A 25,693-nucleotide genomic window follows, 5' to 3' on the forward strand; every position below is an offset into this window, starting at 1 on the left:
GTGGGCAGGGGGTGGGGTGCTAAAGTAGGGCTTGATGGAAGGGAATTTTGCTTGATTGGGGGTTTCAGGACTCCGCGTGCTCTGTAAAGTGGCTGCCCAGGGGATTGGCACCCTGGAGGTGAAATGATGACGGTAGAGGGCCATTCCATTCAGCTCACTACATCCTCTGGGGTAAAAGCCCTTTTTTGGTCCTTATCTCAAGCTCATCCCTGGGAGGGAGGGCAGGGAAGATGATTCATGGGCGCAGGACCGCATCTAATTTAAATCTCCAGTCGCTGCGGTGAGGGGTTGATTTATTGGTTTCCGGTAACGCAGATGTGGAAACAATAGTAAAGACCACATCGACCCTCAAGACCATGTCACGAGGCACCATTAGTGAGATGTGTGGATACAGACATAAATGATGACAAATCAGGACGCCCTCCTGGGAAGCCGCAGCCGTGCTGAGTGAATCAATTATCAGGGGCGAACTTTTCTGTGGTCTGTTGATTCTGAGAAACAGCTGGGCTCTCTGCAAACAGCGGCTGCCTCTTCTGAAATTCCTCTGCCCGACAGAGACGGCCGAGATTTTCCCACCTCAGCCAGTTGCTACCCTTCCTGCTCTCCTTCTGGGCGGAGGTGACCTGTGTGCAGGGTTGGCACCTGCCTGGCAGACCCCCGGGGGAGAGCTGCCTCGAGAAGGACGTTTCCAGATGCTGGAGTGAACCTCGCTTGGCTTCTGCCTTGCTCTTGCGTCTCCCTTCCATCTCTGGGTCACTCTGGGCTGCCCATGACTTGCTTCCGAGCCCTTTAGACACAGTGCCTTTCTGGTCTTGGTGCCTTCCCCCCGTGTGCCATCCCAGAGATGCCTCACATGGTAAGGCGCCCTGCTCTCTGCTCCTCCAGCCTGCCTCCTTCCCGGGCAGCACCACACTCTCCATAATCTAGCTGCTCGAGCTGTATCCGTGCTAAGCCTCTAGCGCCTTATGAAGCCACAAAAACAAGCTGATCTCTGACCAACCAGCAGAGACCTTGCCTCCATCACATCCCAGCCTGCTCCTCTCTCCTCCCTAGTCAGCGGAAAGCTCCTGTGTTCCCAGGCTGGCTCACTGGTTGTCGCCCGGGGATGGTCCTTCCTCCACCTGCCTCTGAACACTGGCTCTTGAGAGTCTCCCCACGGGGCTACCTTCCTTTCTTCACCGTTCATCTATCGCTTCCTTTTATGCCCTGCTCAAAATTCACCTCTTTCAGAAAGCAGGAGGATGAAAGAGGAACTGGAGGTTGGAAGGGCTATTGATCAAAGCCGTGCTTATCTAAAAACAGCAGAGAGATGTGCAGATGGCTTGTCAGCAATTCCTGGATTTTTTTTCTTTTTTTTTCTTTTTTTAAGGCAGCAACATCTCCTTGATGCTCAAAAAATGAAGTTTTTTTTTTTTTAAGAGACGTGTGGCAAAATTATTAAAGCTTTGCCTAGCCCCCTTCATAGAGAGGCTGTACAGCACGGGACCAATAAAACATTTTGAAATGACTTAAAAACGGAACCCTGAAAAAAAAATGTATTCCACACAAATCCACCATATGACATGATTTCTTATTTTCCTCTTAAACTGTATTTTTCATTGCCATTGATAAAATTTACAGTTGTAGATTATTTTTAGTATCTGCCAGGTTCCAGGCACTTCTAGGTGTTAGGGATACATCAGTAAACAAAAGATCTCTGTCTTTATCTCTGACAGAGATAAAGCTCTGTCACGAGCTTACACTCTAATTGGGGAGAGAAACACTTAACAGAATCAGTCAGTCCACCACGTAGCGTATTAGAAGCCAGTAAGCAAGCAGCAGGGGATCCAGGAGGGACAGTGACGAGGCCCACAGGGTGGTGGCGGGATTTTAAATCTGTGGTCAGAGAGCACTGGGGACCATTTGCTCATTTAGGACGTGGGGTCATGCCGCGGTAGGGCAGAGGCAGGGAGCAGGCAGCACAGAGACTTCCCCAGAGCCCAGAGGGAGCTGACAACCCCTCGATCTAGGATTTCCAGCCTCCAGGACTGCAAGACGATTTCTGTTGTTTAAGCCCCATGGCTTGTGGTTCTTTGTTCTGGCGCCCCAGGAAACGAGCACGGGCACCAAGGAAAGCACCGTGGGCAATGTATCGCTGTAGAGGTAGATGGAGAAAGAGGAAACCATGAGCTGGAGGTGAGATTTCCATCAGAACTGCTTCCGGTACTGACTGCCATATCCGATCAAGAACATGTGACTTGAAAAAAGCCTCTGAGATGATTTCTACCTGGGTCCACGTGGGCCTCATGAAAATTAGAATTTAAAACATTCTTGGTCTAGTGGTACAATTAGTACTTTAAATATTTGTTCATTGCATCATGAAGTTGACGTCTGTGCTCACATGACCACACAGAGGAACCTGGTGCCCAACTTGCCTTTCGGCTTTTACAGAACAAGCTTCAGAACGAGCCGGCTCTCGAGGACTTCAGAGCTGCTACAGCAAAGATCTGGAAAACATACCCTTTGCTGGAAGGCAGAAGAGGTTTGTGTGTCTCTTTGATTTTTTAGAGCTACTTAAGCGCAAGTGGCATCTGCAGATCTAAATGGGGGAGAAACGCCAGTCTGTTCACTTTTGCACACATGGGCCAGCGGAGCAAAGCGTGTACGAAGGAAGCGAGCCAGGCCCAGGCTGAGCCGGCTCCTCCTATCTGCGTGCCGTTGAAAACATGCCTAACACACACACAGAATGGTGTATATTTAGAAAAGAGAGCACTTTATGATTAGAAAGTAATTGCTACTCCTTTTGGTGTCCTTTTTAATAAGAATCTTTTGAAACCCTTTGCCACTATGGGGCTTATCCGAAGCATGGTTGGGGAGGCGCTGGTACAAAAGAGAACATGAAATATTCACACAGGCCAGCCAGCCACGCATCCAAGTCCAGACCTCTCCAGAACACGATGCCCCTGGCAGGAAGGCATCATCTCTTTGCCAACCTCATTAGCGATGAACCTGCTGTTGAAAACAAGCCCATTTTAATGAGGTGTTCGTTTATTTTTGTCAGCTGCCTGTCACAGAGCCCCACTGCCGAGCCCTTTAAGAAACAGATGCTCACACACAGATGACCATCCTGTAGGCACCGGGCACAAAGTCCCCAGCTGGACCCACCAGGCCATCCCAGCTCACCCCTGGGTTGAGCGTTTGTTGTGTTTATAGACCTAACACCTCACGTAGACAAATGGGAAAAACCAAAGAAACTGGACGTGGTGGAAACTAAGCAAAAACAATGGCAAGGGGGGCCGGAAGAGGAGGAGGGTGCAGCTCAGCAGTAGAGCACGTGCTTAGCAAGAACGAGGTCCTGGGTCCAGTCCCCAGTACCTCCACTTAAAAAAGAGAAAGAAAGAAAACAGTGGCAATGGGTGTGGGCATTTTTGAGAACAACTCCTCAGTATAAGAGCTCACAGCACACCCACCCAGGTATTTGACGATGCGAGGAAGCCTGCAATTCATCTCAGAACAGACGGTCAGGGTGTGGGTGGCCAGATAGATGGCCACTCAGCCCCACCAAGGCCATCCCTGGCTGCATTGGTGGAGGCAAGTCCCCCGTGGGCACACCTGCTGTCTCCGGTCCTCCAAGTATTTCTAAACAGATGAAATCAGATTATGGGAAACAGTAAGGGCCCCTCGAAGAGACATCTAAACAGCCTTGAAAGGAGGAGGGGAGAGCTCCAGCCACGCCACCCCCGGGCTGACTGCAAAATGCCAAATCTAGGAGAAACTCCTTTCCCTTCCACTGTCTCTCCAAGCCCAAATTCAAAGCCAGCTAGAGCTAGGGTTACAGGGTGACTTTGACTTTTCATTTTGCACTTTTCTGTAATTTTTAAAATTTTTGAACACCTGTGTTGATATTGTTTTTATAATTACAAACAATTACCAGAGAACGTTCCCTGATCTGTTGAAAGGGGCTTTGGTCACACCCACGCTGATGGATGTACACTGATTTCAATCAAAGTGTGCCCGTGCCTTTTTGTTATCATGGAACTTCAGAGAGCGCCACTGCCAAATGCAGCTGCAGGGCCTGTGCCGGGGAAGCAGGCTACAGGCTGCCTCGCCGGAAACTGAGCATTTTGTAAGCTGCAGCCGGAGGGATCCCTTTAGAAGAAAAATGGAGATGGTAGATCTTCCGAAAAGATGCTCTGTGACTAGCTGAAGGTTTCTCTTTCAAATCCCTTTTTAAAACAAAAATCCCATCTATGCTCTCCTTTCTGTCTAAACCTCATGCCTGAGGAGGGTGTATTTTGAAGGAGAAGCAGCCGGGATCTCCCGTGGAAGCCTGCTGCCCTGCAGAGCTGGGCACAGCCATCACCTGGCACCGCCGGCACTACGGCGTGTCCCCCTTCCGCCTCCCAGGTCAGGATCCAAGGAGCTGGGTGCTTCCCCGGCCGACCGCTGCTTGAACTCTAGTCCTCCTCACTTCCTCAACACTTCAGGACCCTCCTGCCTGTGGTCTACATGCCCCTCCTAAGTGTGGTCCCCGGGCCACCACGCAGATCCCCTGGGAGCATGTTGGAAATGCAGAGTCTCAGGCCCCACCCCACACCGACCGAATTGGAGCCTGCGTTTTGTTTTCTTTTTAACAAGATCCCAGGGGGGTTGTGCGCACTTCCAGTGAGACGCCTCCTCCCAGCTGCGGTCAGGGAGTGCACCTGCATCATCTGAAACCACCAGCTCTCTGAGAAGGCTACCTCCAATAGGGCTCCTACTCTGTGACATTCTGGAAAAAGCAAAACTAGGGAGACAGCCAGCGGCTACTAAGAGTTGGATCTCAGGGGAAGGACGGAGGAATCGGTGGAGCACAGGGGATTTCTCGGGGGCAGTGAAACGACTCTGTGAGATACTGTCGTGGTGGATACATGTCCTTGTAGAGTAGCACAGAGTGAGCCCTGGTGCAAGCTGTGGACGTCCGTGAATCCCGATGTCCTGGGGTGCTCCTCAGCTGTAACAAAGGCATCATATCACATGGGTAAGATGCTAATGACGAGGGGGAAATAACAGAGTCGGGGTGAGGGGCCATATGGGACCTCTGTACTTTCCACTCGTTTTTCTGTACCCCTAAAACTGCTCTAAAGAGTCTTAATTAGACAATAACAACACTGGTGGGGCTTGAGACATTCTGAGTTTGGGGTGAGGGAGACGGTCCCTGAACTGTCTTTGCACCGCTTCCTCTTGCCCAGTGCAAACTGCTGTGGCCACTCTGCTGCACAGCTGGGCAGGACCCAGACTGGTGGGGAGGAGACCCCCGTGAATGAGAGGGAGGGGCCGGGACGCTGTGAGCGCCGGTGCTCCCGCCAGGATTTGCACGCACCTTCCAGAGCGATCCCTCGAGGGGGCAGCCCTGGGTTTAGGGAGCTCGGATTTAGAAAGAGAAGTGGACCAAACCCAAGCTGTGCTGTAAGAATGGGCGGAAAACACAGAAGCAACTATTTTGTGCTCTGGTAAATGTATCAGGAACTATTATCCCTCCTGGGGGAATGTGAAATACGGCAAAGTCCAAATGTCTGCACTAGTATGTGCATCTTACAGCTTCTGTCTAAACATGAATTTAATTAAACAGAACGTTACAGCGGGATGTGTGAAGAGTGATGGGAAACTGCCTGACGTTTTGGGAGCCCCCTCCAGCCACAACAGCATAATCCACTCGAGCGCGCCTGACCCAGGAAAGGAATTCACCCCTTCTGTTGGTAGAGCAGCCGGATGTGCCTAGAAATCCCGAGGTCAGGAATGGGGGCGGGGAGGACGTGGGCTGTGGACAGACCCTGCTTAGCCCGCGGTCCTTGACAAGACAGCCATGTGCAAATACAGACACCTAATCTGAGGTCGGTACAAATGCTAACGGTACAAAGACATCCTTGAGATGGACAATTGATTCAGTCTCTCCGTGGGTCGGGTTGCAAATCCTGCTCTAAAATCATCTCCGGGAAGCCAGCAGGTGGCAGCTTGGGAGGCAGCTGGGAGGCAGCTCTGGGTCGCTCTGCAGGCTGTGTTCCCTCTGGGGTGTTCCCAGATTTCTACCCACAAGACCACATGCCGCCAGCCGCTGACTGTTAGTTAATAGGAGTCGTTAGGTTTTCTTGTCGGCTGGGGTCCCGGGTGCCGTCTTCTTCACGGTTGTGGAGCTGGGCTGAATTTTGCTCTTCCCGATGCTCGGCTTCTTTTGTTTCTGGTTGTTTTGAAGCGACTTCAGCCCCAGCATTTTACAATACTTGTTACACTGGTGTAGTGCTTTAAACTGATCAATGAAGGTCATGGAACAGTTGCCTTTAAATCCTCTGTACCTGTGAGTTTGGGTGGAGGGAAACAATCTTTAAAAACAGGACTCTTCACCGATGTTAAAAGAAACAAATCAAAGGGGAAACTAACAGCACATGGAAAATATATTTATTCCTGCTTCAGGCAAGGGTCGCCAAATGGTTGACAAGACTATGGATAGAAAAGACAAAACCTGTGCAATTAAGGAACGGCAAAGTCCAGCCAGTGTGCGCAGCAAAGATGAGAGACTAAGGTCAGACCGGGGTTCTAGGTGCTGGCGGTTCTGCTATGTCAGCATTTTATAGCTTTTTTTTCCCCCTCTTAGTTAGTGTCTAGTGCTGGACCTTCGTGATAAAATGAGATCTCTTGGTGATCTGAAAGCCACTGCATCCCACCCAAAGGTTCTGAATAAAGAAGTTTAGAACTTTGGGGCTGGAAAAAGTGATCAAGTTTAGACCCTTCCACTTACTAAAGGAATTTAGGCTGAGAGGTCACGGGCCAGCCTAGGACAATAAGGCAAGTGGGTGTGAGAGACAAGACTAGCAACCTGCCCCCGCCTTCCTCCTACCGGAGGGCTCTCTCCTGTGCCACTGCACCTTCTCTCCCCCGAGGAGAAGCATCTGGCCTCTGTCTCTGGCAGGCTCCAGAAGGAACCATGCTGACCTGCCCAGGAGTGGCCTCAGGGGCTGTTCCTTTTGGTTGGGACATTTCATATTAAAATTGTAAATGACTGTGTTTTCACATCTCAATCATGGTAGGTTACTGTCCTCCTTGAATGGACAAGTCCCCAGGACCCCAAATCCCCTCAAGATCCAACAAGAGAGCTGGTGGAAGGCATTGTCAAGATGATGAAATGAGACAGACATAGAATACAAACTTGTGGTTGCCAAGGGGCAGGGGGGTAGGAAGGGACAGACTGGGAGTTCGAAATTTGTAGATACTGACAGACATATGTAGAATAGATAAACAAGATTATACTGCATAGCACAGGGAAATTTATACACAATCTTGTGGTAGCTCACAGCAAAAAAGAATGTGACAATGAATGTATGTATGTTCATGTGTAACTGAAAAATTGTGCTCCACGCTGGAAATTGACACAACATTGTAAACTGACTATAACTCAAAAAAAAAAAAAAAAACAGATGATGAAATGAGAAAATCCACAGAAACAACCTAGATCAGTGCATGACACACAGTGGATGACATTCAATTCACGTCGGCCCGGCGTGGTGCAGCTGATGGGGCTTCCTGTGGACCAGATGTTGAAGCTGAGACTGAAGGGTATGGGATTAGCCAGGCACAGAGGAGAGGCAGGGGTGTGCATGGCACACGAGACCATCGATATAATTTGCAGGACCCTGTGCCAAATCAAAAACCTGGGTTCCGTGGGTGATAATTAAGACTTTTAGCAGAACACGCAGTAAACGAAGCCCAGGGCCCATCTGAGTGTGGGTCCTTGTTCGGCTGCACAGGCTGTCCATCTAGGAAGCCAGTCCTGCTGGGCGTGAGCGAGTTCTGTGTTTAGGAGGGCCAAACATCCAACTGGCAAAAAAAAAAAAAAAAAAAAAAAAAACCCAAAGTCTGTAATACTGGTATCACACTGAATCTGTAGCTAATATGATTCAAGAAATTTGCCACCTCCTTTTGCTGGCAGAAATCATAAAGGTCAACAACTTGAAATGAATGAGTTGAGATTTGTGGACTTGCCCCTAGGAAATGCAAGCTGGGTTTTAAGCTGTTAAGGGCATGAAAGGTTACTTTCATCTCTAAAGCCAAAGCCTCAGGGAGCAGCTCCATCCTGACACATTTGTTACGAATCCAGCCTGCCCCACCCCTCCACCCGGGAGCCCACAGTCCACAGTCTTGTGAAGAATGACTCCGTTTTAAAAACCAAGATCCCTCACTGAAGAAAAAGTCAGCCTAAGACAGATGTTGAATCTAGCAGGGTGGGAAAAAAAATTCCACTGCCAACCATGTCATCTTTACATCTCTATCCTCTCCCGTAGGAGACCACGAAAACAGCTGAAATTGCCTGTCTGCCTGCGTTTCCTTCGTGCCTAAGCTCTCCCTGGTGGGATGCGAGGTCATCTGGACCAGCGATTGTCGGATATGATGGAAAGCCCAATCCTGACCTTGGTTGGGAGTGGTGCACACAGATGACCCAGGGGCCTTGTTAAAGTGCTGGTTTGGATTCAGGAAGTCTGGGGTGGGGTCTAAGCGACACGGGCCTGATGCACAAAGCACTTAGGGTGTCAGGAAGTTCTGTGCCAAATCCCCTTGCTTCCTCCCCTCCTGGCAGATTCATGCATTGCGTTGAATAGTCTGCCTGGAGTCACCACACACCCTGTACACGCTAACGTGCACACACAAGCCTATGGGTGCGTTTCTTGATTCGATCCCACATGTGCTTCAGTCCCTCCTCTCCAGGTGCGGTGGCGTCTCGGAGTTGTGACTGGGTTAAGCCCCCAGGCGGCTGTCGCTCCTCTGCCCCCAGCACACAGGCCTCCCCAGTGAGCTGCCCTTGGCAGGGTGGGGGGCCTTCTTCTGGAACTCAGCTGACTGCACATGGGCATCTGTGTTCATGTTCCTTGTCTCATGGCTCACAGGACTACTTTCTTAAGGCAGTTGTCCTTCCCCAAGCCTGCATTGATATGGGCTCTTATCCCCTCACATCTGCCCCTCTTAGTGGGGAATAAGCCGTTTGTGATTCTGTCCGGGGTCTCCTGAATTTGGGTTCCAGGTCAGGGGTGCCTGACACATGCCATGCACCCTACACCCCCGTCCTTTTTTCTTCCAAAGGTAGAGCTGCAAGGCTGGCGGCCACAGGGAGGGGGGACCTCTGTGGCTATTCCTATCTGTCCTATTTAGGTCCAATGCTTACTGCTCAGAGTACTTTGGTTTTTCTTCAATCCACCAACACAAAATGGGCTTTTTCGGAGAGTAGAGTGGACGAGAGTGGTGGCTCTGGCGCCCTCTGGTGGCTAAACTGCAGTCTCGTCATCTCCCCAGAAACTCAACTGCTGGCTGGGGACAGGGGTGTGTTTGCCGGACCCGCTGTGACATGTGCAGCTCTGCTCCCCACCCAGGTGTTGGCTTAGACTGATTTTGGTTTGTTTACCTTAAATTTTAAGATCATACTCCTAGGTAAAGTTGCATTAAAATGAGTAAGTCGTGACAGTCCCCTATTTTCTAAGATCAGAAATGATTTACCCTTAAAATAGTATCATACCTTCTAACTTCACTAAACAAGAGAACAAGCCATTTACTGGGGTGTCTGCAGCCAAACATATGGTTGAGGTTGAGATAAGGGAGTATTTTCTTTAAATGACCCAACGCCTCCTCTTCCTGCAAAAGGTCCTGACCACTGCTGGCCAAGAAAGAGTGGACCTTAAATTTGGGAGATTTTTTTTCTTTCTGTTTTAACTGCATTGTTGTCATTCTTGATAATTATTAAAGTCAGATTTGCCTCCTGTTTCTCCCCCTACACCTGGCGTTCTTTCTAGTGCCGTTAAAAGAACACGTGTAACGCCGCCCACACAGAGCCCTGCTTCCTGGGACAGGAGCACCCGTTCTGCAGGCCACTGGAGAGCAAGCGACTCTCCCTTTCCAGTGTGGATGAATGAAGCCCATGCAGGGCGCTTGCTGAGAATCAAGAGTGCGCCCGATCAGTGCTTAGCCACCAAGCTCCTCTCCTGCTCTCGGAAAGCCCTCTTGCATGTGCCAGGCTCCACAGCCTTTCCTTCCCCTGCTCACGATGGCTTCCCACTGGACTTCTCTGCCTGTCTGCAAGCTGCCTTTGCAGTCTGAACCCTTTCCAAGTCTCTCCCATTGACTGGGCTCCATTCTGCAGCTTTGGCTGTCGATGGAGAACTTTGCCCCCTGTTCCTCAGGGCGCCTTACTCCATGCAGCCTGTGAGCAGGCTGCCTCCTTTCCCTGAACCTCCTCCTCCACTGGGAAGTAAGGTCGGATGGACACACGTCCTAGGGGCCTCCAAGTTCCCCCTTGTCCGTTCAGGAAAGTTTCCTCTTTCAGCTTTTCAAACTGTGCTAAGAAACATTTCTTTAGAGAAAGAAATTGTGGCTTAAGAAGTTTAAGTAAAAGTTTTAAAAATGGACAAGATGATCCAGTATCCGTAATAGCTCGCAGATGCTTCGGAATTCCCTTCTCTCCTCCCTGCTCCTCCCTGACCAATCCTCGGGAGGGGAGGCAGTTAGCAACCCTTTACAGACAACATTTTGCTGTGGGCTCCAGCTATCAGCTCTAATGGGTGCTGGGCAGCTGTCCCAGGCCAGATAAGTCACATTAAAGCTGAGAACAAAACCAAAGGGATTGGATTTCTTTTTAAATTAGGAGGAAAAAAAATATAGTCTAGGTTTCCTGGAAGCTGTTAGGATGCTTTTGAAACATGTCTTCAATAATCACACTCTTTAGCTCATCTTAGTGTTTGAAACTTCTTGGGCAGGTTTCTGCTTTGTTTTGGTAGAAAGTGGTTTCAAATAATGGTATGGAATTTGCCTACTCTGCTGTCGGGTTGAGGCAACAGGGGCAAAGGAAACCAAGATTTCTTAAGCACAGACTGAGCTTCAGGGACTGGAGGTAGACAAACCAGGAGAATCCTCAAGACAACCCCCCGTCCTCGTACTGTAGATCAGGGGCTTCGAGAACTAAGTCTCATGTCCTCAGAGCTGGTAAGATAAGAACCCAGCATTCAGACCAGGTCTGGATGATGCCCAAATCTGCAGTGTCCTGCAAGGAATAAGGAGCCTGTAAAGGAAAGCTTTAACTTGGGCAATTCTGGGGTCTAGGAAAATCCCTTTGCAAAGAGAGGCACTGCCTAATTTATTTTTGAAATGGGGAAACTTTTCCAGGACAAATGACTAGCTAGGCAGGATGCTGGGATGGCAGGCATGAAATGGTGCTGTCCTGGGCAAACCAAGATGTACCATCGCCTTCCCATCATGTGGGCCAGACACATTCCTATGACAAGAAGCAAGGCTACTACCAGGAGAATCAGAAGCAAGCGGCAGGACCAGGATCTGAACCCAAGCCTCTGAAACCCCTGTTCTCCTCTCCTGACCTGTTCTCTTCACTAGCCCAAGGCCAGGTCCTAATGCCGTGACCCATTCAACATTTAGGGCTCAGCTCAGCAGCGGGGATGGAGTACAGAGACAGTGCCGACAAAAAGCTGTGCTATCCTGAGCAGATTTTGAGAAGAGGAATATTCAAACCGCATCTTACTTCTGAAACCGAATTAGAAGCATTTGTGTAGTTGGTGAGAACTTCACGAATCAGACTGATTAACATGAAAGTTAAGAGAAACAGTGGTTGGCCTTCTCGAGTGCCTCTCCTAGGGCAACCAACCAATCCACAGCCCGTGCCCACTGCCTCCTCTACTGGGGTCTCGCACTCTGGGCCACCACCCACCTCCCTAGTCACCCCAGGGCAGGTGCCAGATGACTCCAGACGGCCCTTACACCCGAGAACCTGCTGGGATAGTTCAAGTTAGTCAATTCCAAGCCTGTTTACCCCCCTGCCCCACCCATTCCTTCCCTTGAAATCCATGAAAAAACCTCTTGTCTGTGTTTTCTCCTCTCTCCTTCTGCCTCCTGACTGACCCTGGTGCTTCCCCCATGGAGCCCCCCAGGGCCTAGCCTGCCCCCTCCTCTTGAGAACTGAATGACAGCTGTCCCCTTAGCACAGTTGTCTCCTGATCTGTTGCTTTCAAACCTGGACAGTAATAAAACCTACTTCTTTTTTAATTGACATATAGTTGATGTACAATAAGTTACAGGTGAATAGTGTAGTGATTCACAGGTTTTAAAGGTGATACTCTATGTGCAGTTACCACACTGGCTAGATTCCTTGTGTTGTGCCATACATCCCTATTGTAGCTCATTCCATACCTATGGGTTTGTGCCTCTTCGTCGCCCTCCCCCTTCCCCGCTGGTTTTTTCTCTATATCTATGAGCCTGCTTCTTTGTTATATTCACTAGTGTGTTGTATTTTTCAGATTTCACATAATCTGTATCATACAATGTTTGTCTTTGTCTGATTTACTTCACTTAGCATAATGCCCTCCAAGTCCATCCCTGTTGCTGCAAATGGCAAAATTTCATTCTTTTATGGCTAAGTAGTATTCTATTGTGTTGTGTGTGTATACACACACACACACCTTTGTCCATTCATCCATTGGACACTTAGGTTGCTTTCCATATCTTGGCAATTGTAAATAATACTGCTGTGAACACTAGGGTGCAGGTATCTCTTTGAATTCCCATTTTTTCCAGATATATACTCAGGAGTGGAATTGCTGGGTCATATGGTGGTTCTATTTTTAGTTCTTTGAGAAACCTCCATACTCAAATCTACATTTCAAAACACAAGCCATTCCTTCTAAAAGTCACTTGCCCCCTCATCTCTTCTTCCTTACAAATGGTCCCTGCACATGGGAACAGGAGAAGGGGGCGAAGGCATGGTAGCTCCAACCAGAACTTTATTTTCACCAAGAATCACAAACAGCCTGCTTTCTCCTCACTGGTGGTCAAGCAGAGCAGCCGGAAGGGACAGGTTGTTACCGAGATTCCCCTGTACAATGTTATCTTAGTGCCCCCTAGGCACACCCCACAGTGAGCAAAGCAACACCCTATGCTAAATTAGGAAAACAAAACCATTGACAGCACCCAAAAATATCACTAAATCACAGCTCTCCGGTAGCTATTTGCTCCTGTAATCATCACCATGGAAGTTTGGGAGCTGCCCAAAGTACTTTTTGTTGAAAAGTACGGGGAAAATACATCAAAGTGTGCAGACTGAATTCACTGCCCTCAGTTGCAAGTATATTTTAAAGATGCTTCTAGTAGTGAAGATATTAAATGCAGAAAAATAGGATCTTTATGCTGGCATTTCCCCCACCATGGCACTCCTGTTAGTAATTAATCTTGAAATGTGTTTACATAGTTCTGACTTGTTTCAAAGTTAGGAAACAAACGTGTTTCACCAGGGAGAACAAAGTCCATAAATATTTTAGGTAAGAGAGACGTGAACTGAATTCCTCCCAAGAACATCTGTCATCCACAGTTAGGACAAGAGGTCTCCTCTGCCAGCACCAGCTTGACAGCATCTGCCCGGGAGGTGTTTGGAAACCCAGAGTTGAATGATACACTCTTTTATTCTACTCACCCTTTAGCCAGTGTTGCTATGCCAACGTCAGTTAACTTCATTCCTACACCTATAAGAAGAGAGCAAAGACGGGATCTGTGTTACACTGGGCTCCTCAAAAAGGGCAGGCCATCTGTTCACGGGAGAGAGTGACAGCCCCAGCACAACCTCCCTTCCTGCGTGAGCACCCGCTTCCCTCCTTGTTCCCATCAGCAGACACTGACAGGCTTCCAGACGTGCATCCAGCTTTATGGGACTATGATGGGGAAGGCACGGCTCTGACCCAGCTCTTCAGGGAACTTGGGGGGCCCTCTGGGAAGGGAAGTGATGTCCTTTGCCTGCCTGGCCCACCCCTGCTGGTGGAGGCAGGAGGCCTGTTCTCCATGAATGACTCAGAGGCCTGTCACTTGTCCCATGAGCTCTCTCCCCAGTGATGCCCTGGTTGGGGCTTAGGTCTGTTCCCTGTTCTTCACTGGAAGTCAAAACCCCTGCACAACAGAAGGTGGAGTGGGTGTGGGCTGGGATGGCCAAGCTCAACAGCGAGAGAGTTCAGGATGGCACGTGTTTAGTTCAAGAGCAGACTCCAGACACAGGGTTTCCCATTTCCTTAGACAGAGCTTTCTGATTCAGAATTGAAGATTTTCTGGGTTGGCTTTAGACCCAGGGAAACACTCCTGAGTCATACGCAGACTTTAACGTTGGCCTGGAGGTGCTGATTTGTGTCTCCCACGGTCTAATCCTTTGATATTTACCCTGAACCCTTCTTCATTAAACCACTGGAAGTTGGGAAGGGTTGGGTGGGACGGGGGTGGGGAGCGGCATCTGCAAAACAGCTGCCTGAGCCTCCCAGCCAGGTTCAGTTAAAGAGCACAGGCGTCCCTGGTAGGATCCCAAGCGCACGGCGGGGCAGGGGGTGTCTTTTTGCTTCTGCCCTCCCTGCAGGAGCTCTTGGGAGAGTGGCTGGGGAACCAGGGATTCAAAGAAAATGGAAAGCACTATAGTCTTGCAAGAATGGGAGGGGCAAGACTGCCGCCACCACCACCTGCGGTAGAGTCTACCTGCTCTCACCTGGGTCTGGAAGGCAATCCTCTGATGCCCCAGGGGTGGATGGCCTCTGGCCTTTCCAGAGTCTCCTTGCCAGACCCATTCTCTTCCTGCCTCTCCGGGGTGCTGGCTGGAGCCACTGGCGCCAACCCCGTGGCCCTCCGCCTAATCTCACCCACGCAGTTGAGTGACAGGCCTTTCACAAGGGCACAGGGTCCACGGTGCTGGGCCACCTAGGTCTTCCCTCCTCTTCTCTTGCACCACCCAGGCCAGGCCATGGTCACTGTATCCCCATGGCCAGCAAGTGACCTGCTCGCTGAGGGACCCGCAGCCCAGAAGCCAGTATGGGCTGGGGACAAAGGAACCGGCATTCCTGGCAAATGCCAACTCTATGGGTCAGGTCTGATGGCAACCTAGTCCCATGGGTCTCCACCCCTGAGCCTTGTTCTTTGAGGCTCAGAAAAGCCAAAGGGTTAACGCTCTGATTCAGCCACGTCCACCCAGAATGTGGCAAAAACACAGGCCGTGCTGCTGTGGAGGCTGGCTCATCGGACAGAAGAGGGAGCCCGCTTCTCTGCCAGGCACCTGTGAGCCACACTCCACACGGCCCTCTGGGTGAGCCAGCAAGCATTTTAAAAGCCCCTTTCACAGCTGGCAACCACTTCATCTCATTCTTTCAAAGCTGCTAACAACTAGAATGTACGTGGAAATACTTCATGTAGTTTTTATGGTAGGAACTGCTTTCACGAAAACAAAAAAAAACCCAAATTGCAAAAGTCCTCTTTGGACATACTGTTTCATGGAAAGTTGTATTTAAAAGTTACAGCTCTAAGCTGCACGGAAGTCCAATTATAAGAAGTCATTTGGCAAAATGTCCTTGAGCTTGAGAGTTTTTTTCCTCGAGTCTCACAATGACCAGTTGTCACCGATGTGTGGAAAAGTAGAATATGATTTTCTCTCTCAGCTTAATAATTTGCCAGCAATTCAACTGAGGTTATTAAGGGTCTCTAGAGGATAATCATTTAAAGCATAGCGTGCAGCTATTAAACTGGGTTGGGGGTAGCAGTCTACAGGTTGTTTCTGATGGAAGGCCAGAAGAAGGCAACAAGTTTGTTCTCTGGAATTCGAGTTTTTGGGTAATTTGCGGGGCTGCTTCTTAGGAACCTTGGTGGTCTCACCAGTGTGCAGACCTCAGGGCCAGATCACAGGCCCAGCTTTCACCCCACAAACCTAGGACTTAGGCTTTTGTCTTAGGACTCGCCACGGTCCCATCAACAAACGAAGGCAACCAGGGAGAGAAGAACTTAAGAGTCTGAGACAGGGATGGTTGAGCTTGGGGTTTGTCTGGGATTTGAAAATCCTACTTCCAGGGCCTCAGTAAAATTATAAACCGTGGGGATTGTTTAGAGAGTGGCTGCGTTGTCTTGTGCTACAGTGATGCTATCAGAAGATTTTCCCCAGGCACAGCAGAGAATAAACGCCATCATGAAACACGTTGCCAACATCTGAAACCCCGCAAGTCACTTACGGGGAGATAGAACGTTCCTCTACCGCTGTTCACTAGTGCCTGGGAGCAATGCTAGCTTTGCATGAAGCCCCAGGGTGTTGCTTTTCAGCAGGAGAACTACATCTAATGCAAAATTAACTCCGAAGGAGAATGGGAAAACCTCAACAGTTGTAGAGACAGTCCAATTAGAATAGAGAGCTGTCTGTTAAGACCATATTTATGTGTGTGTGTTAGCAAAGCCTCTTCAGAAAGTGAGTGGATAAAGCTTCCTCCAGCCCAGTCCCAGGTGCAGGACTGTAACATTGCACTTCCCAGCTGACCTTAAAGGAGCTCCTCCCAGGAGCCTTTGACATCTAGAGATGCGTGTAAGTTTGAGGTTTAGCAGGAAGACCTTGGGGTTCAGAGTCAGAAATAGTGTGCTGGAGTCTTGGAGGCCTCTTCTTATTGGCCGAGTGACAGGAGACTATTTTATCATTGTCTCCAAGCCTCTGTTTTCTCATCTGTAAAATGGGGATCAAAACATCTATTTTGCAGGGTTATTATGAAGATTACACAGAAATAGGAAGAAATGAGTGCACACAAAAACGTGAAATCCAGGTAGGGTCTCGTTCATTCAATTCTGCCGGGGTGACCCTCCTGGTTTTGATAACGTGCTGTGAGGAGGTAAGAGGTTATCGTTAGGTGAAGCTGGGTGAAGGGTAAATGGAACCTCTGTCCATTTTTGCAACTTCTTGTGTTTACGGTTATTTCAAAATGAAAAGTTTTAAAGATAGGGAACACTTACGTCAATGCTGCACTAAATGTTTGACTATCTCATTTAATCCTGACAGCAACCCCCGTGGGAAGTACTGAGGCCCACAGAGGTCAGTGATTTGCCTGAGGCTAACAGCTAGGAAGCAGAGGTGCAGGGAAGAGAACCCACAGGCAGTCTGGCTCCTCACCACCATGCTATAGATAGAGCTTGGGGTCCTTGTACGTGACAATGTCTGACACCGGCAGGTTCACAATTATAGTTCAGGCTTTTCTTAACAGCATTATTATTTGAGAAGGAATAGGAAAACCTCAGTGGCAGATGCTTTACCTCCAGCTGCCAACAACTGCATCTCTGCCTGAGAACTTTCTCTGATCACAGGAGCCTGCTTTGCTCAGCATGGCTTGCCCGCGCGCAGGTGCGAAGGGCAGGGGAGCTGACACCCCCATCAGGAGCAGCCTCTGCTGGAAACTAAAGGGAGCTGGTGTGTAAACACACTTGCTCCTTCACTCTGTGGCATAATTCTGAGACGTGTGTTCTGCCCAGCCTCCCAGAGTTTCCCCAGCAGGCAGTGAGCTCCAGAAATACACAGTGGTAGCTGGGTATATTATAATGGTACCCTATCGACTTACTTTCCCTTCCCTGTCACACTTCCTCACTCTCCTACCAGCATTTCCTGGGATCCCTTCCCAAATATTTGCACTTGAATATTCACATGCAATGAAGATTAACTTTGCCTAAACAGAGGATTGCTTTTGCCCAACTTTTGGGGGTAACTGTTAAGCTCTGATAAAAGTGCGCTTGTCTACCTGATGCCTGGGCCATGGGATGTCAGCCTGACCTCCAAAGAGGCTAGACACTGAAGTCAATCCCACAGGGAATCAGTCATGCCTACGTGATGGGTCCCTAGTAAAGTTGCTGAACACCAAGGCTGGGGTGAGCTCTGTGGTTGGCAGTCCCACATGCATATGGCCCCACATTGGTGAGCGGGGAAGCACTGTCCCCATGGCTCCAGCAGGAGAGGACAGCTGGACGTCCCCACCTGGTCCCCTCCCCATGTGCCTCCTCCCTTTGCTGATTTGAGTCTATATCCTTTCACTGTAGCAAACCATAACCATGAACATAATGGCTTTTTTGGAGTTCTGTGAGTCCTCCCAGGAAATTAATGAGCTGGAGGGTGATCATGGGGAAGCCCCAGGCTGCAGCTTGTCTCAGGGCTGTCTCTGTGGGAAACCCAATTATGACATCCCCACTTCATACAAATGTACTCCTCCACAATGTGTCGATAAATTGAAAACATGCTGTAAATTCACCCGGAGAGCTTGGAATGTAGAGTGACTGAAAGACCCTTCCACCTAAGAATGAATTCTTAATTTCTCTTTTGGTACATCTGAGTTTTCATACAGACTTCTGAATTTGTACCTGAAATGGATATAAAAAGCCAGTTTTTGATCACCTGCTGTTATTGAAATGTACTGTCACTCTAGCAGTTGGTCACTCTGGGCTCCCTTGTCACGCCTTGTTTCCGAGATGTCAGTAACACTTTCTGCTGGTGAAGGTGTATACAGCCCAGCAGACCTCTCCCTCCCATCTCCCCTCCCCTCCCCATCCCCACAAACATCCCAGGCGCAGAGCATCCCTGGAGCCCAAGGCAAGCTGCTCTCCTCACCCTGCATGTCTGTGACCAGGAGACACCCGCTTGTTTTCTGGTAGACCCAGTGCTGGAAGGTGCAGCATTTCTGACCAGCCTCTGATTCCCTTCTCAAGAAGTTTATTTCCTTCCCATCCCTGATGGAATACTTCACAAACTCTCCAATCAGCTCTTCCTCCACTGTTGCGTATGGGATATTGTTCTTAGGTCGATGGATAAGAAAAATGGGAATGATCCTGGAAAGGAAGAGAACATGGACACGCATCGTGGTCTCAGATGGAGATAAAGGCTTTGGGGACAGTCCATCTTCACCCAGAATAGCAGAATAAATCCCTGGGTTCCATTAGACTTAGACTAAAAATCCTCCCCAGTGATTACTCAGTGGATGAAAGGATGTGTTTATTTGTTCCTAGGTTTGGTCAGAAACTCCTCCTTGAGCTGGAATTTACTTGCTCATGTAGAAATGAATGTCTTCATTATAGTTATATCTCAATGACCAACTGGTCAGGTGACCACAATCCATCTATCCATCCACTCTTCCATCCATCCATCCTTCCACTCAGCCAAATATTCATTCAGTGGCTTCCACGTGTCAGAAGCTCTTCTAGACACTGTTCCAGAGAACAAAGGAGATCTGCTCTCAGGGGTCTTACATTTAAGTGAAAGAGACAAGGAAACGTATCGTGCTCTGTGCTGTATGAAATAAAGCAGGGGAGAGGAGACAGGGGATCTGCTCTTACAAGCTTATAAACAGCTCAAGAGGAGGTCACCTAGTTAAATTCTGATCACCTTCAAGGGCTTAAAGTAGAAACAATGATGGCAGGCCTGAGGAAAGGTGAGATGCTAATTTTTGATGTTTGTTCATTTAAGACATACTTTTAATACGAAATGTTTGTCAGATGGATAAACTAATGGGTATGAGTCCCTAGTGCAGGCCCCTGAGCACTGGCAATATATTTAAAAGGATCAAAAAGTAGGCTTCTGGAAGGGTCTAAGGCAAAAAAGGTGATGGTGTGGTGGTCACCTGCATCCAGTGGTCACTGGTAGGGAGGAGTGGCTGGTGGCAGTTCCTAGTAAGATGTCGCAGAGAGCCCTGCAGTGAGAAGGCCTCAGAGCGGCACAGATTTTGAGGCAGGATCTCAAAGTAAACGTGTAGAACAAGCCTGTGAAACTCGACTAAATCCAAGCTTAGGAAGGCATGAGGGCAGGAGGGCCAGTGGCCTCAGCCTCCCTTCAATAATACTATCAAAGGTGCTACCAGCACGTCTCTCTCCCGGGGGACTTGGGTTGGTAGGTCCCCTCTCCCAGTGGGTCGAGACTTAAGGCTCGTCTCCTTCTGTGGAAGAGGGGCTAGAGCTGGGGGCCCCCGGGCGGGTCTGCGCTCACACACCGGGCAGAGCCACCGAGCTGGGCGGTTCTCCCCGAGCATCTGAGAACATGCAGCTTCTCCACCCACGTCCTGCCTTCTCCTGGGAGTTCTGCCAGAGGCTACGCACGCAGGTCACCTTGAGTCAAAGACTGTAATATAAAAATGTTTCCCCAGTGCACGCAGGGAGAGAAGAATGCAAAATTCAAGTGAATTTTTAAGATAAAAAATGTATTTTTAAAGAAGCAACTCTGCAGGCAGGTTACTTTGGACTAAGCCCCCAGAGCCGGTGAAGGATGCATGTTTACCCTTCTCTACCATTCACTTCCGTGAAAAAAGTGTGAACGGCACAACTCCCTCCTCCATCCCATTTCAGATGCAGAAGGATAACCTCTCAGGAGTAGAAACCTGGACCAGAATAATGTCCTAGTAGGCTAGACCACTCGATGTCTTCCAACACCCACATCTCTGACCGCAAATCATGCTGGGAGTCTTTTTAAGTCTGCTTTCTACTTTTAGGATGGAAGTTTGTGTCTTGTTTTAAAGAAATCTCAAACATCAGCCAGATAGCTGACGGGCTCATTTGGGGTGGTGGGCCCTGCCCAGGACCCCCAGAGATCAGCCAGGGTCGCCCAGCCTCCCGCTGACATGCTTTGTCATTGTCAAGGTTGCCTCCTGAGGATGCCCTGAGGACAGCTGGCCACTGACCCTGCAGCAGAGCCAAAGAGTTCAGTTCACCTGGGTTCTCATTCATTCCGGAGCCCTCAAACAGCAGAAACAAGGGTGGGCCATTATTCACGTTAACTATGTATGTCCTTCACACATACAACGCTAACGCCATTGACAGTCACGAATTCAAAGCCAGAAGCTGCAAGAGCGTGAAGCGTCGTCTCTTCCAGACCCCACATTCTCCATGAAAGGAAACTTTGGGGCTTACTTCATGGTCTGGAAATGAAGATGGGGTGGGTGCACAGACCACAGCCCACCCTCTGGATGTGCAGGGATCCGCGGGGAGCCCTTTCCCTTCACTGGCCTCTTCCTTCTGGGGGAAAACGCTGACACCCACTCCATTGTTCCGCCTCCCTCCTTTCACATCTCTGTGGCCCGTGGTCCCCGCTGGGCCTCCCTGCATCCCAGCATCTAGAGGCTGACAGAGGATCTCAATTGTCCCCACCCCTACAGACACGTTCACACCCGCTGTTCTAAAACCCAGCTTCCTTTCGTCTTTTCTAACGTGGTTTCAAGTGTACAGGCCTTTCAGAACTGTTTCCAGTGCAGAGTCCTGACTTTGGTTCAAGGAACATGGAAATCTGGCACAGGTGCCCTTTGGACGATCCTCACCCCTCTGTCTCCTCCTCTCATTCGTGAGTCACAAGTTCTCCCACGGGAAGGAAGGGGACGGTGTCTGGATATCAGGACGTCCTTGTCTACCTCCAGGGCGGTGGCAGATTTGCCGGGACATTGATGAAGCTCCTGTGTCCCTCACCTGCACAGACCCTTTCCACGTCCCTGGACACATCCTTCATAATTCTGTGTGCTTTTCCTCAGAAAGGCCCCCACGTTGTGCACGAGTCAACCGCACACAAAGCCTGGGTGTGCCTGCCTGAGGCGCTGTGGTTCCACGCCCAGCAGACTGATGCCCAGGTTGACCCTACTCTTCCCCCTCCACCAGGAACTAAAGAGGACAGAGGCCGGGAAGGGGGGCTGGGGAAGCACGTGAGCGGGGGGTCGCGGGGGGAAGCTCATGACAGCTCAGTCCAAATGGCAGCCTCAGTGTATTTTACAGAAAAGTAGTTGGAAGTGGGGTTTTTTTGGTTGTGGTTTTTTTTTTTTTTTTTTGCATGATAGTTGCTTTTCTCAAAGCTGCTGAGAAATGTTTGTGTACTAAACATGTTAAGCAGCAGGCACCAGACTTTACATGTGGTCTGCCCAACACAATACCTCTGGGGGGGGGGGATGTTCTTCCCATTTTGCGAGTTAACAGGCAGTGAAGACAAAGAATTTCTTCTCTTTCCCAGTTTCTACTGATAAGTGTCTGCTCTGCCTGAAATTTCCTCCATGCCCTGGTGCAGTCGTTGCTCTCCCCACTTATGATCAACTAGATAAACAGATCAGCAAACATGAGCTCCAGACATCCCCAAGTTTGCTTGGGCCAACAGAGTCAATGAGTGGGTAAAAGTGATCAGTGTAGTTTACCTCCATAGGGTTCTAGGAAGCGGGTACAAGGTTCCTGTATTCCTGATCACCCCCTGTTCACTCTTCCCTGAGGCAGCACCATATTTATTGTCATCATAGGACTGATCGCTTTGTGATATTCTCCTGTTTGCTTATATTTGTATATAATTTAGACAATGTAACATCCATAAGAGTAGATACATCCTTTTCTGTTTAACATGGTATATAGATTTTGAACTAATCCACCCATACACACATACATTTAAAGAATATTTATCAAGTATTTTTCTGTAAGCCTCTGGTGACTCAGTAAAGAATGGAATAGCCATGTGTGCTCTCCTGGAGCTTACAGACAGACCAGTTGAAAGGTTGTGTCCTACTGGTCCCTCTCACCCCCCCAGGGCCCCCAAGTCCCCATCAAGTCAGAGGTGGGCACACAAGAGGGCACTGCACTTACTCTGGCACTTCTCCAAAGCCCTCCAGAGGCCGTGCTTCAGCAGCATAGATCTCAGCATAGTGTCTGGCGGTGTTCTGCACATAGCATTCCTGCACCACCCAAACACACGGAAAGGCCAGAGATTAGAGGAGATTCAAAGAGCGCTGCCCTGCAAAACTTATCAGATCGCCCAATATAGGTCGAGCCAATGGATTCCCAAACCCATCTCTTGGTTAGGGGGCACGGAAGCAACAGTGAATGTAACCTAGTGCTAGCCACTCACAGAGGGGCTCTGCGACCTGAAGAAACCATCCAAAGGCCCAGTGGTCTCTGGGGCCAAGTTTCCCTGAATTATAAAATTTCTAGAACCCCCATGGCTGAAGCTCACCCCTGAGCTAAGAGGACTGTCTCCTGGGCAGGATGTCAGATAAAGTGTGGGGGCTGCTGGGCTTCCCCGTGAGCTCTCCCATCTGAAGCTCTTCTCAAAGGTGTAAAACTTGAGTTGTAAGTAGTGAACACCTCGCCAAGACCGCCGGCTTAGGGAAAGCAAACTGGATTCTGCTTTCCACTCTGTAGGGCCTTTCCCAGTGGGAGTCTGGATGATGGGGGACTTTTCCACAACTGGGCCAGGTGGTATTTGAGATGGAAGAAACACTCAGTGAAGGAAAAAAAAGAGGAATGGATTTGAAAGAGAAAGCAGTGTGCAACTTGCAAAAATCCTATGCTCGGGGAAGAGGGGCTGTCTTCATGAGCACTGAGTCCCGTAGGACACTGCCACCTCTGAGATAAGCATGGCTAGGTAGTGCCTGAGAGCCCCCCACAGCCCCCTCTCAGTCTAGCCTGCTCATTTCATGATACCCAGCTTGTCAAAGAGCACGGCCAGCCCTCCTGAAAGCTTGGCCAGCACTGGCATCGAGAGTGAAATTCACGGACCAGGGGGACAGGGAGGCAACAGGAGAAGCTCATGCGCCCCTCCCCATCCTTCTTGCCACAAGGGTAACTCAGGTTCAGTAACACAGAAAAGAGGGAACTTAGCTGGGGACTTCCCTCATAGCTTATGGGCGGACATTGAACCTAATTCAGAGGCAGGAAACAGGACAAATGCTGACTCTTTTGAGTGTACCTCCACTCCTTGCTCTTCCCTAAATAAACCAAATTCCAGGAGCGACTTCTGATTTTAGCTGTCCTTGGGGATTGTTGGGAACCCTGGCATCCAGTGCAGCTTAGCAACCCCACTCTAATTTCATCCTGTGTCAAAGTAGATTCAGACCCCTGGGGATCTGCTAAGGCACCCTAGGAACAGAAGTGACCCCAGCCTAGGTAGGATTCCAAACAAAGGCCAAGCCCAACTGGCAGGCATGAGGCCAATAAACCACTCAGAAGGGAGATGAGATTTCCAGCACTCAGCCTTAACTAGGCTCTCTCACAACACACCCGAAAGGAAGAAAAACACCCTCTTGGAGACACTCCCAGTTCTGAGTCAGGTTTTCATGGGTCCATCTCACACCCCAGGCAACACCTTTAGGGCAGGTGGACCCACCTGGGCGGCGAGCTTGTAGTTCCTCTGGATGAGCTCATCGTTGTTTCTGGTCCCGTAGGCGACAGCATTGTGCACCTTGAGCACACAGGCGTGGCCGGGCTGGAAGACCGGCATGAGGCCCTGCATCACTTTGCTGCGGAAGGCTTTTCGGTGGACCCCTTCTCCAAAGTGCAGCTCCTCTGTGGCGATCTGACCATGCAGGCGACCCCCAAAGTAGCTGTCATTGAGGAAGTCTTCTCTGAAGATGAGCTGGCTGAATTCAATCTCTTCATAGCCTAAAACACCACAACTTTAGTTGGACAGAACATCCCCCAACCCCACTCCTTGGCTAACAAACATTCACACATATGGACAATGACAAGGTTGATTTATAGAATCTAGGGGGGGAAGCACACTGAAATTAACGAGGTTATAGCAAGTATCCGGGATGTGAAGCCCGATCAGTGCTAAGATGGGACAGACTTCTGAAGGTCCTTTTTTCTGACTTAAGGAAGGACATTCTTTTGCAAATTTAGACTTTAGAGGGAACAGGGAAATGGGGAAGGGTTTAAGATTACTTCACAGTACACGACACATTCAAGACAGGCATGTAGCATTTGAATGGTTTGCAAGGAGTTTCTAAGTTTGTTGGTTTGGATAAATACCACAGTATTTGCTAGATCACTTTAAGTCAAGATCCCAGCTCCTCAACTTTCATTACTGGATGTTACTGCGTCTTCAAAGTAAGAGTACAGACAACCAACGATTTCTGGCTTGTTTGCCTTAAAAATCAGCACAGGTAGTTTAAAATTGGCCATGGTGTGAGTATTTGCACGACAGAAATTGGAAAACTGTACAAATCGGGGCCTCCCCACCCTCCAGGCAGGTTGTTAAAAATTTGCCGGCAGACCACTGGGTGGAGGTGGGCACGTGTGTGGGGACGGGTAAGTTTCCCTAAGAGGAAACACATGACAAGCACGGACGGGGCAGCTGACCATTCTAGAGCAGCTGTTAGATTGTTGCTACACCAGGAGAGCACAAGTGCCAATGGAAAGCACAGAAATCCAGCTCTCATTCAAGATATAAATGAATGGACTTATTCTCCTGGACACCTGACTCTTTAGGAATCTGCTCAGCTAGTCCAGCTGAAAAGTAACTTGAAGACACAAAGCACACTGTGTGAGAACCAGAGGCTGAAGAACCCAAGCAGACAGGGTTTTTCCATTAAGCATCAGACTTGCATTCAGCCTAACCCCAACCTCCCCCTCTGCATGGTCCCAACAAATGCACTGTTATAGTCTGATCTCTTTCATAGTAATTCACTTCTGAATGTGTGAACACTAATGCACTTAATAGGCCTTGCACTCAGGTTGAAGTAGCTCATGAGTTGTCCTTCATTTCCCAGTGATTCCTGAGATCTCTCCAACTCGGCTGGAAGCATCACTGGGAACATAGCTTCCACCCCCATTGTCTCCAGAAGCTCTTTCAAGCTTTAAGAAGCACCCGTTTCCGCTGACATGCAGCTCAGGTTAGCATACCTTCAATATCCGAGTGACTTGAAAGTTGTTGGAGAACTAGAAGATGAAAGAAGAGAAGGCCTTCAGTACAAGCGAACGTTCTGACCGGCCGGGGCTGGGGGCTATCACTGCTTTACCTTCCGCGGTGAGGTTAAATTCAGCAGTCACTTTCCCGTAACTGTTCTTAATGCAGCAATAATAGAGGCCCTGGTCCTTCTGACCCGCTTGAAGGATGGCCAAGGACACAGCGGAGTTGTCTCCCGCGCTGCAGTGGGGGACA

General features: G+C 49.4%; 1 protein-coding gene across 7 annotated transcripts in view; it reads right to left on the minus strand.

Moving 5' to 3' along the window:
* Positions 1-276: 276 nt before the first annotated feature.
* The window catches only part of ALPK2 (alpha kinase 2), a 98,102-nt gene continuing 72,685 nt past the window's right edge, over positions 277-25,693 (minus strand). For 5 of the 7 annotated variants that reach the window (XM_045521476.2, XM_074355442.1, XM_010961302.3 and 2 more), the window contains 7 exons: positions 25,551-25,678; positions 25,435-25,470; positions 23,918-24,192; positions 22,399-22,487; positions 18,419-18,636; positions 13,469-13,517; positions 277-6,311 (listed from right to left, as the gene is read on the minus strand). In XM_045521476.2, the coding sequence (XP_045377432.2) occupies positions 6,098-6,311; positions 13,469-13,517; positions 18,419-18,636; positions 22,399-22,487; positions 23,918-24,192; positions 25,435-25,470; positions 25,551-25,678 (1,009 nt within the window). In that variant the 3' untranslated portion in view covers positions 277-6,097. Of the gene's footprint in view, positions 6,312-13,468; positions 13,518-18,418; positions 18,637-22,398; positions 22,488-23,917; positions 24,193-25,434; positions 25,471-25,550; positions 25,679-25,693 lie in introns of those variants that run through there. The other 2 variants (XM_074355445.1, XR_012503357.1) reach the window with 2 other exon arrangements.

This window comes from Camelus bactrianus, chromosome 30 (genome assembly GCF_048773025.1).
Source record: "Camelus bactrianus isolate YW-2024 breed Bactrian camel chromosome 30, ASM4877302v1, whole genome shotgun sequence".
NCBI lineage: Eukaryota > Metazoa > Chordata > Mammalia > Artiodactyla > Camelidae > Camelus > Camelus bactrianus.